Source organism: Andrographis paniculata, unplaced genomic scaffold (assembly GCF_009805555.1).
Source record: "Andrographis paniculata isolate CXL003 unplaced genomic scaffold, ASM980555v1 Contig22END, whole genome shotgun sequence".
NCBI lineage: Eukaryota > Viridiplantae > Streptophyta > Magnoliopsida > Lamiales > Acanthaceae > Andrographis > Andrographis paniculata.
In genome coordinates this window covers 3404925-3415991 of record NW_026137513.1, presented here as the reverse complement: position 1 = coordinate 3415991, position 11067 = coordinate 3404925, and the positions used below count along the sequence as shown (strand labels likewise).

Genomic DNA, 11067 nt, shown 5'->3' with positions numbered 1-11067 from the left:
ACAAACCCACCCTTTATTCTTTTATTTATATCTTTTTAATCAAACATAAATTTTTTATATTTATTTATTTTTAATAAATAAATATTTTTATTTATATTTATTTTTTCATATTTAGAAAAAAGTAATTTATATTAATTATAAATAAATAAAAATATATTATTTTATTTAATTATATTATATCAAATTTTATTTTTTATGAAATAATATTTATATTGTATATATTTTAATGAAACATAAGACTTAAACTATGTATAAAAATATCATTTCCTAATTTAGTATTGTATTACTATCTAATAGAATAAATATACTTTCAATTTATAATATCTTAGTACAAAATACCATTATTTTTTTAATTAACAATACTAATAGGTATTTTTAATTTATTTTTTACCACAACCACGGTATTAATTTTTATTTTAAAAATATCATCACACTTCTCATATAAAATAAATAAATAAACTAATATGATAAAATTACTATATGACTAAATACTATTTTAAATATCATATTACAAACTAATACTCCATCCCTCCTTTCACTAAAATTAACACACTTGGGTCCGGATTTAAGAAAAATGAATATTTTATTGAAAAATTTAATAGGTAGTTGAATATATTTTTGAAAATTAAATTAGAAATTAAGGTAAACAAAGAGAGAAAATGTAATAAAATTAGTGTTATTTGTTGTAAATAAGTGTTGAATAAAGAGTAATAATTAAATATTGATTTATTGACTTTGTCAAAATTAGTAAAAAAAAGTGAGAATAAATTTGCTGACCGATGTAGTATATCAATTGAAACGAAGTGGATGAAGTATTATATTTCTTAGGTCCGTCTATAATAGTCACATTTAACTTTGTCACATTTAACTTTTGCGTCATTATACTAACATAGTATTTTATATTTGTATATATATATTTCTTAAGTAAAAATATTACTCCATTAGTATTATAAGACAATAAAATATTTTATATTTTTTTTTAATTTTGAATTATTTATATAATAATTAAAATTTAAAAATAAATTTGAAAAAACTAAATTCTAATTTTGAAAAGAAAATTGGGACTTCCGCACCCGTTAAAACATGTGTACGGCAAAAGGGTTCGGGAGTCCAGACCTGTTCCTTTCTGGGCGATGCCGAGGGTTTAAGAACCTCAGTCTCCTTCGGAGGGTAGACGTAGAGGGAGGGAGAATCTGGGAAGTCCGATACTGCACGAGCAATGGAGCGCTGCAAGCGGATTCGCGTAGTCTTCAGAGATGACAACATTTTGAGCGACTCACAAGAATCGGAGGGGCTGCGCCGGAGCTGGGTTCTTTTGAAACCCAGCGAACACAAAACTGTTTCAGATGTTGCCTCCTTCGTCCTCCACGCTTTTCAGCTTCAAGAATCGTGCCCCCATGGCCTCGTCCTCTCCGTAAGCGAAAACGAAAAGAAACCTACCTTTTAGAAAAAAAAAAAGTGTGGTGTTTGATGCGTTCGATACTGTAATGATGGTTCTTCAGAATGATCCTTCGTCGGTTTTGGTTTCTTTCTTTATCCGAGATTGGCGATTTCTTGTTATTGCATTGCGTTTTGTTGGCCATTTTCCCCTTCCATGAATGATAAGATTGAACTGAGGAATTTTCTGATTAATCCGACATATTTGCAGTTCATGTTCATCGTAGCTACTTAACAGAATTGCGCAATTGATTGTTGGGAAGTTATCCTCTGTGCAGGGGGATTTCTTGTTTCTGTTTTTTGCCATATTTTGTTTTGGTTTGAAACTTGTATTTCCTTTCTGTATTTGAGTTGCTTCTTTCCAGGAATAATTGGAATATTTAGCTGATGGTGCTTAACTGAAGGATCTTGTTTGTATACAAATTTCATTTATATTTATTATTGGGATCTTTTGGCAGGCATCTGGCTTTGTGTTGCCGCCTTTCGAATCTACTTGCATTCTGAAGGATGATGAACTTATCAGGTGGTTAGCTTGGACTCTAGCTTGTAATATATAGACTTTAAAGCCACATTTGTTCTTCTCTCGGAAATATTCGAGCGTGATCGACATTTTGAATTTTCTTTTATGGTTCAGTGTTAGGAAGAAAAGAAATGTCTTATGTATAGAGGGTGGGAATGCTTCAAAGGAAGTTAAGAAAGTGAAAACTGCAGGGAAGCAACCTGTTGATAGTGATGTCTTTCTGCTGGCGAATGAGGAATTTCAGAAAGAAAAAGGTGCAGAGGAGAGTGAAAACAATGAAGAGGCGGAAGAAGGTGAGGTGCTTGAATGTATTTTAGGTGGAAATGAAGAACCAAAACATCGTAAAAGAAAAGCTAAAGAGAAACTTCAGAGCTCAAAGTATGTGAACTTCTGCTGTTGACTTGATTTTCAACAATTATGCATTCGTAAATATCTTTACACAGCTTTTCATGGTTTGTTGATCCCTCATCTCGCCCCCTTCTCTTGTCCCTTAAAGGAAGAAGAGGAAGCGCTCTGAGGCTAATGATGCTGAGGACAAATTTGAAGCAGGGAAGTCTGAGAACTCTCATCAAGGACGAGATCGCAAAAAGAAAAAGATTTCCTGTGAGGAGAAAAATGCTGTTTCGCCTGGGGAAGATAATGAGGCAGAGAATGACGAAAGTGCTAAATCAAGGTAAAATAATAAATGCATCTTTGGGTGGTGTTGAGCAGTAGGCAAATGCAGTTATGTTTTACTTCTGCGGACATTGTTTTGCGCCTGAGCGTCTTAATTTTATGTTTAAACCATTATGTCCAAAACAACCTGAAATCTGAAAATGCTCATTATTTTGGGTTATCAATTGCCAAACAGATGATAATTAAAGAGGTCAATATTGCATTTCATAAGCTTTGTTTTTAATTCAAAAGACATTTTCTATTTCGGAAACTAAGTGCCTAAGTGTAGGATTTATAGATTATGGGAATGGTAATGATCTCATTCTGTCATGAAACATGATGATAATTTGGTGTAGATGAATTTTCAACAGAGCCCAGAGGGTGTTGAACCTTTCTTTTGATGTTGCAATGTAGACTGCGGTAGCAGGACTATTCATGTGAAAAACTAACCTAAAATTTGAGTTGTAGCATTCATATTTTCGACTAGCCATTCCTGATATTGATGTGCCACTTTACAGATTATCGATATCAGCAATTTATCACTTATTTAGTTCGCTTACCTAATTATATCTGTGGGGTTTGATAGAATAGAGAACAAACTAAATGAGTTGCCAACTATAGTAAGCTTAAACAGTTCAGATCGGATTCATTAATTCAATTTTCATATATTTTCATCAAGTGTTGTAGTGAGAAAGAAATATCTTAATAATCTTGAGCTAGATTGAGTGGCTTTGATAATATTCCCACAGAAAATAACCCATATTGTCTTTGTTATTAAACACGTGTTCATTTTGTTTCTATTATTATAATTTATTGCAAGCCTTTAATTTCTGTATTTGGAAATCTTTGCCATGCACTCGTATGCAGAAATGGTAAAGAGAATGACGAAGGGAGCGAGGATGCCATGGCCACCCCCACTACAGAAAAAAAGAAGGTCTACATCTCACTATCATTTATGGACATATATTCATCTTACTTTGTTGATTGTACTTTATTCTATACGGTGACAAAATTTTCTGAACAGAACACCACATTTTAGCCCCTCAATTCTGTAATTTGAATTACACAAGAAGCTTTGCATTTTTCATGGAGATCACTTTTGAAAGCGAAGTTATCCAGTGATCTTTATTTTTCTTCATATTTGCTTATTGCCAGTGAGATCCTCTCCATATTCGATTTTCATATATGAATCTACTTTTCTAAATTTATGCATTACCTTAATTTGGGGAATGTTTTACTAGATTGTTCCAGTTCTGATTTCATTTTCTTCTCAATAAATACTTTGAAACACCTGCAAGATACTTATCGTCTACATTTGCAGCTTCCAAGCAGAAGTGCACGGCGTAAGTATCAGAAAAGGCAGTGGTTGAAGGAGATGAAAAAAATTCAGAAGAAAAACATGAGTGGTGAATCAGAGGGCCTTGTAAGCAATTCTGCACTTATCTAGGACTGCTCCATTAATGTAGTCTAAAACATTTTACAACAGTAACGTAATATTTTTTGCAGCGGAATTGGAAGGAAGATCAAGCTAAAGCTAAAAAAAACCAGGTGGAATGGCAGGTCAGCTCGTCTCTTGCGCGGGACTGCTCCACTACCAGTAATGAGAAATTTCTTACAACATTAACATACTCTATTTTGCAGCCGAATTTGAAAGCAGACCAAGGTAAAGCTAAAAGAAACCCGGAGGAAGGACAGGTCAGCACTCGACACTTTCTTCTATCCCTGTCAACATTGAAATATATAACTAAATGCTTCAATCTTACAGCAAGGATGGAAAAAGCATCAAGCTAATGGTGGAAGAAACGATGATGGCCAACCCAAAGGACTGGTAGGTCTTTAGGTTTTACTTAAAGTTTGTATGTTTTATCTTTTTTATTCATGTAGCCTCTTCGATACGCAGCTGCATTGGATACAATCTCCTCAGGATGATACTTTTGTTAAGGAGAAAAAACGTGGCCGAAAGAATCAATATGCTTATAACAAAAATCAAGGTCAAAAGAGTGATGGATTTGAGCACTCAAATAAAATAGAAGGTAATGCACCTGAACAAAAAATTAAAAAAACTTGTGTAGGAGATTCCAGTGAAACTAATGATGCATCTGAGCAACCAACTGAAGAAAGCGACGAGGAGAATGAAGTTGTTCCAGTCGTAATAAAGCCAGGACACATTCACTTCAAGCCCTTAGCAAAAGGTTTGTTTGTCGGCTATGGTTTTGTGCTTGATATGCTTATATGTCTGACAATCTGATAGCTTTATTTGTGTCTATTTTTGCAAGACGAAGTCAGCTTAGTATCTTTTCGATTAATGTGATATCTCAAGAGTTTTCTCAGGTATTGTTATTATCCAATTTTTGTTTTTTCATTGAATGCAGAAGCAAAACAAGCTGTTCAGAAAGAGTACAGACCTTCGGTATATTTAATTCCATTTTGTGTACATTTGCTCGATTTTCTTCGTATATTTTCTTTAAGACGCATCCTGAGTAAGTGATTTGGCTACCAGGAGAACTTCCAGTGGAATGGGATCACCAGCAAGAAGAAAGGCCAGCAATGGGGAAGGGAAAAGCATTCATCAACTTCACAAATTCATTTCCAAAACCCAAGCAAGGTGTGTTCCGAAGTGGCGGCTAATGAGAAGAATAAACCAGTGGATGCCGGAGTCTGTTTGGAGAACCTCCCACCTCTTACCGGCGTGCCTAAGGTACTTGTTAGCATCTCTTTCACGTATTTTAATATTTAATCTTCATTCTGAAGGTAAGGTAAGATTCTTGCAAAATGCAACGGCCGAGTTGTAATGCAACTCGTGGACTATATTTATAGCTTCAGAGTTAGTGTTTCACCGGAAAAAATGAAACCTCACAACGACTAACTAATATTAATCCTCGTTTCTACAGGAGGGAGATATCATTGCCTATCGGATTCTGGAACTGTCACCAAACTGGACCCCTGAGCTTTGTGATTTTCGAGTACTGCAATTAGATACAAATTAAAATTTTCCTTTCCGACAACATTTATAGCCTTTTGACATCTCCTTTTGACATAGGTTGGAAAAGTATGTTGGTATAATACCAAGTCTGATCAAATATTGCTGGCGCCGGTACCCGAATATCCTATTCATTTTAAGAAGCTGAATGAGGACGGAGCTGAAGAAGAACAACACGACTCTCTCTATGCGGAAGATGGTTCGTTGAAGGTAAGATGTCACGGCCACAACCAATTTAATTCGAAACACACTATTGTACTTGGTTAAGTTTGTTTCATCCAATGCAGACCGGCTTTTCTTCCCTCATCGATGCTCGCATCTTTGACAATGGGACATCAAATTCAGGAAATGAACCAAATACTGCGACTGAATGTGATGGAGCCAAAGAAAATGCTACGGATATTGTCTTACCCGGCAATCAAGATCAGCCTACTGTTACTCCAAACCAAGGTACTAATTCGCACAACTATATCTAATATCCAAATCTAAGTTCGTGATCTTCATCCTGACAATATTTCAATCGTCGTGGCTGTAGAACTAAACCAGGCTAAAGAAGCAACCCTTCCCGCCTCAGGTTTCTACTTCTGATTCTTCACAAATAACGTTTGTTTCCATTTTCTTCGACCACACAATGCCTGTAAGGCTGTAAGTAACATTCTTTGTTGGCGCAGACATCTGGGATCAAATCAACGAGGCTCTAAACGCCAAGAAGGAGCAGCTATCCAAAGATGGCTGGACAACTCCCAAAATGGCGGCCGAGTCCTTCCAACAAAATACATGGGAGGAAAGAGCCAAAAATGTGAATTCATCACCAGCAAGTAATTCGACGGCGCAGCCAGCGCAGGACAATCAATGGGAGGAACTAGCAAGTAGCGTAAAGCCATTAGCAGGAAGTAGCTGGGGAAAGAGTAATCGGAAGGTAGAGTCACCGTCTGGAAATGGTTGGCAGAAGAACACTCGTAAGCCATTCGTCAGGAAATGATTCGACGAAATACACAAAATCCCGAAAGACAGCAGCATTTTGTCAAGAGAAGGTACCGTTTTCTTCGAGTAGACTGTTCTCGGCCTTTTGTTAAACTTGTGGTATTCGATACTCAATTTGTTTTCCGGTCTTGCGTCGCAATGAACCTAAGTTAGGACAATGAGATGAATATCGATAATCTAATCTATATCTATTTTCGGCTTGCTTTTCAACAATGTAAGAATATATAAAATGGCAAGAAGGTAGGACACAATCTAAAGGTAAAGAAATGTATGCAGACATAAAATTCCAGCAACGTTAAATTTGTGTGATGTTTGCAATGCCACCACTTATTGTGATGAGATAGATATTCTTTCACTTGCAATTCTTCTCACTTTTAGTACACCCATACAAAAGACGATTTTATTTGTCTGTACACTGTGTGTTCAGTTCTACAATTTTAAAACGGCTTGATTTCTTCTGTCACTTCTGCCGTGTTCGTCCGTACGTACATCTCACAAGCAGATATCGATCAAGAACTTTTCTCCTGTCTTTTGGATGCCGATGTGACGCAGCAACTTGTCGGAGCTGTCGATGTTTGTTCAAAAACTTGGGGACCCGACTGGCCTATGTTGCGGAATTTATTTGATCCCTTGATCTAGTTGCACGCCCGACGTCTTGTTTGACGGGACGCAACCCAAATGCGCGAGTAGCTCCACCGGCTCGTCGCCTTCCTTGATCATCTAGAACAACACAAAAACCAAATGAACGTCAAATGGTCGATAGTGTTAATTGCATCCGGCAGAGGAAATAAGTTGAGCAAATTTATTCGTCCAGTCGATGGATTGGATCCTCGACATCAAGCAATCATACTATTCTTAAGACGGTGTGTTTACTATTACATATGTTATACGAGTGACCAACAATATGTTTATACATATACATATCCGGCCAAATCAGCATAGTACTGATTTGACCGATCAACATAGCATACGCTGAGTTATAATGTAACATATATTGTATTATAAATATATTAAAATATGCATAAATATATGCTGGTCAACCCTATAGTATATGCTGATCCATGTTAAATAATCTTTCATGTGTTGGCACTCTTGATTGCAGCACATAAAGATGACAATCCTTGATACATATATACACACATATGTACGGGCATAGAAATTCCCGGAAGAAAATCTACTCGATTCATTCATGGCACGGGAATTAAACCAAAAGCACAGGTTGCATCACTTATCTATAAAGAAAATAAATTTGAAAGCAACGGGTACCTTAATCTGAGCATCCCGGCTGAAACCTTTGTCGACAAGAATATCACGGTCGATGATCTCTGCAGGGATAAGTCCATCATCAAATTTGGCAACGTTTTCTTTCAACGACGCCTCTTGCCCTATCCATACGTACAGTCCAGAGCTAACTGCAGGCATATGTATAATATATACGGATCGAGAATCAAGGATGCTGTGGGAAATGTCCATTTTCTGCATCGACGGCCATTTATAGACTGAAGGATCAATCTTAACAGTCGAATCAACTGAATTGTGGCGAACTGCGCCATACTTCAAATTATCATCTTCTAGACATTTTCCAAAGCTTTCAGATATTCGAGGAGCTTCATTAATGGAAGGCAATCTCATTTGAGGAGCAATGTTACCTCTCCTATGCTCTGGTAGAGAAGGAAAAGCCTCTCCGCTGATCAGGAATAAACCCGCCGGCTTAGAAACAGGAATCGATTCTTTTGACGCAGGCGATGTATTTTCACCAGTAGAAACGACGCCTTCCTCTAATAGACTGTTCTTACAATGATCCATATCGCCGGTGTCGAGCCCATGGGGCGACGGCTGAGCAGATACGTCAGACCAATTAGACGACGAAGGTGAGAAGGAAAATGAACTTGAAATATCCGAGGTCGACGGGGAGAGCGAAGGCGAGGTAGTGTCGGAATTCGGCTTATTGACAAGAAACGACGAAAATGAATCCACCAAACTGAATGACGGCGATCTAGACAAGTTAGCATCCGCTTCTTTATCGTTGCCGTTCGTCCAGCTCGGGTTGCTGATTACAAACGACGAAACTGAATCCGGCGATTCGCACTGACCAATCAAAGGCTCGTCGGAATCTTCAACTTCGTTACAATCGTTCGCTATTTCATTTCCATCGCAGATCTGTACGGCGCTCGGATTCAATTTCGAAGAGGTGATTAGTTCTTTCACAACGCCGAGGGAGAACTTCCGTCTCAATCGATTCCAACCGTTTTCTCGGGCAGGAAGACATGTCTCGGATCCTGCTCCTGACAGCGGAAACGGCGGTACAACTCCGCCGGAAAGCGCTCCATGAAAGATTTCGAAGTCTAGATCATACTCCGAAACCTTCCTTTCATCAACACAAAGATGAACACTCGATTTCACTTGGCAACCATCGATCGAACTCTTGCTGTAGCTAAGAGCATCCCAGAATTCAGACGTTTCTCCACCCTCATCGACAATTTTTACGGGACCTTGCGCTCGTTCATAACGGATAACTTGGGAGGCAGCTGCCCGAGCATTATCCGACATCACCGGGGAGCAATGCTTCCCGATCCAAACGTAAATCGCCGACGGTATATGAATAATGAACGCTCCACGGGAGTCGAGTTTATCCGGACCCGGTTCACCCAACATTTTCGGGACGAGATGAAGCGGATCGTAAGGCGAATGTGGCGCCATTCTATACATTCGGAGGACCGACGTCGGGCTCGCCGGCAACGCGTGCACGCGCTTCTGGCACTGCAGCAATTGGCACGCAAAACCGACGTTTGGGTTCGTCACCCCTCTCGCCGATTTGACGTGCTGAAACGCATCGTCGAAGCTCTGCCTTTCTTTCCACATAAGATACGCAATCACGAGGGAAGTCGACCGAGATACCCCCTGACAACAGTGAACGAAGACGCGCCCGCCTTGCAATCTAACATCCTCAAAATAATCAAACACGTCGTAGAAAATGCTCGTAATGTCCTCGGTCGGGCAGTCCTGCAGCCACAGCGTCTTGTAGACAAGATCGTTCTTGAAATACTCCGGGCAAGAGAACCCGACGCAATTGAGGACGTGCGTAATCCCGTTTCGGCGGAGGATTTCGCGGTCCTTCGCAATTGCGTCGCTCCCTAAATAGATATGATCCAAAATCTTTGAGCATTCTTTGCTGAAAAACGTCAGCTTGTCTTTCCGAAACTCGAATTCTATAGAATTTTGATCCGTCGACGAACTTTCGCGCGGCGTTACGGAGCCTCGCCTTGCGCCGGGAGTCGGCGGATTCGGCCATATCCCGAGATCGTCTGACCCTGCTCTCGGCCATTCCTCAATACTCGGACGCACAATCGACAGAGGCTGAAGCGGCGGCAGACAAGCCCGGGCCTTGCTGTTCCATTGCGGCTTCGCTGGAGTCTTTCTCGGCGGCCGTTCAGTCCATGACATCGACCTCGAGTATTTCCAACTCCCACCGGAGACTTGATCCTTTTCTTCTTCCCTTATCATTTTTAAACTTTTGCTACCACTCTGCAAGAACAGTACAGAAATCCAAACCACATATACATAAATCCTTCAAGGAATCACAATCAAATTTAAGTAAATCAGTTCGTGATAATCACCAGTCAAATTACTGAAGCAATAATTCAACAAAATCTACCATAAGGGTTAAAACCCCCAAACACAAAATTCTGAACAATTCTCCACAGAAACCCTACCAACACAGTCAATTCCATCCCCAAATTCACGCAAACGTCGTATTTCTCACGAAAATTGTTTCAATTTCTGATCTAAAACGTCTGACCGAATATTCTCTACCCGATTCCTCTCCACCCGCTGTAGCAGAGAAAGTTCAAACCTAACTACGGCTAAAGGAACATAAACCCCCAAAAATAGGCAATAATTTCCACAAAAACACCAAAATCAAAACGAAACACAAAAAAAACAACACGCAATCTTAATCTACACAAAAAATCAAAACCAATCTGAACCAAAACAAAGGCCTCCACACTTACCCGAACTGGTTTATGGCCTCCTAACAGCAGCAGTCATTTGATTACCAGGAATACACAGAGGAGACGAGGCTATTAACGCTGAACAGAATTCGAATCGGCGACGGGGACCAATTAAAAACCCCAGAAAAAGGGAAGAGGAAAGGGTAGAAGCACGAAGGATCCGTTGAACGAGAGAGAGAGAGAGAGAGAGAGGAGAGGAGAGGAGAGAGAAAGGAAAGAGGAGTCGCATCCCAGGTAAGGCAAACAACAAAAAGTAAAAAGAAAAACATGTTGTCAATATTATAGATAGATCTGGACAACTTGAATTGGTCAAACTGCCACGTCATCAATTTTGACCCATCGTATACCATTTTTTCATTTTTATTTTTATTTCTTTTTATATATGTTTATGTTTTTTTATGACTTTGTTTATTATTAGATGAGCAAAATCTAAATTAGGATTTGTTGGAGACGAATCCACTTTACTTGTTTTGATTTTATTT

At 38.8% G+C, this 11067-nt stretch overlaps 2 protein-coding genes across 4 annotated transcripts; one reads left to right on the top strand and one right to left on the bottom strand.

Annotated features, from left to right (window-relative positions):
• The first annotated feature begins 1095 nt into the window (after positions 1-1095).
• Positions 1096-6914, top strand: LOC127245299 (coilin). Of its 3 annotated transcripts, none has more exons than XM_051266094.1 (18): positions 1096-1414; positions 1896-1960; positions 2072-2335; positions 2454-2630; positions 3479-3545; positions 3933-4034; positions 4118-4171; positions 4253-4306; positions 4377-4439; positions 4512-4644; positions 4729-4803; positions 4984-5021; positions 5112-5309; positions 5503-5574; positions 5652-5801; positions 5879-6041; positions 6127-6165; positions 6263-6914. In XM_051266094.1, exons 1-18 carry the CDS (start codon positions 1220-1222, stop codon positions 6571-6573), a joined length of 2220 nt encoding a protein of 739 aa, XP_051122051.1. In that variant the 5' UTR covers positions 1096-1219; the 3' UTR covers positions 6574-6914. The 3 variants fall into 3 exon arrangements, with proteins under 3 accessions (XP_051122051.1, XP_051122049.1, XP_051122050.1); XM_051266093.1 differs by having other exon boundaries at positions 1097-1414; positions 4512-4602; positions 4684-4803; XM_051266092.1 differs by having other exon boundaries at positions 4512-4803.
• LOC127245298 (protein-tyrosine-phosphatase MKP1-like) lies at positions 6835-10831 on the bottom strand. Its single transcript, XM_051266091.1, has 3 exons — positions 10586-10831; positions 7842-10100; positions 6835-7295 (listed from the first exon to the last, which is right to left on the bottom strand). Exons 2-3 carry the CDS (start codon positions 10077-10079, stop codon positions 7194-7196), a joined length of 2340 nt encoding a protein of 779 aa, XP_051122048.1. The 5' UTR covers positions 10080-10100; positions 10586-10831; the 3' UTR covers positions 6835-7193.
• Between the last annotated feature and the right edge of the window lie 236 nt (positions 10832-11067).

Excerpts from the sequence above, each read along its gene's own strand:
- LOC127245299 (XM_051266092.1), top strand. The coding sequence starts at position 1,220 with ATGGAGCGCTGCAAGCGGATTCGCGTAGTCTTCAGAGATGACAACATT. Across the intron at positions 2,631-3,478 it reads GACGAAAGTGCTAAATCAAG|AAATGGTAAAGAGAATGACG; the intron begins GTAAAATAATAA and ends ACTCGTATGCAG. Across the intron at positions 4,172-4,252 it reads AAAACCAGGTGGAATGGCAG|CCGAATTTGAAAGCAGACCA; the intron begins GTCAGCTCGTCT and ends TCTATTTTGCAG.
- LOC127245298 (XM_051266091.1), bottom strand. The coding sequence starts at position 10,079 with ATGATAAGGGAAGAAGAAAAGGATCAAGTCTCCGGTGGGAGTTGGAAA. Across the intron at positions 7,296-7,841 it reads GCCGGGATGCTCAGATTAAG|ATGATCAAGGAAGGCGACGA; the intron begins GTACCCGTTGCT and ends GTGTTGTTCTAG.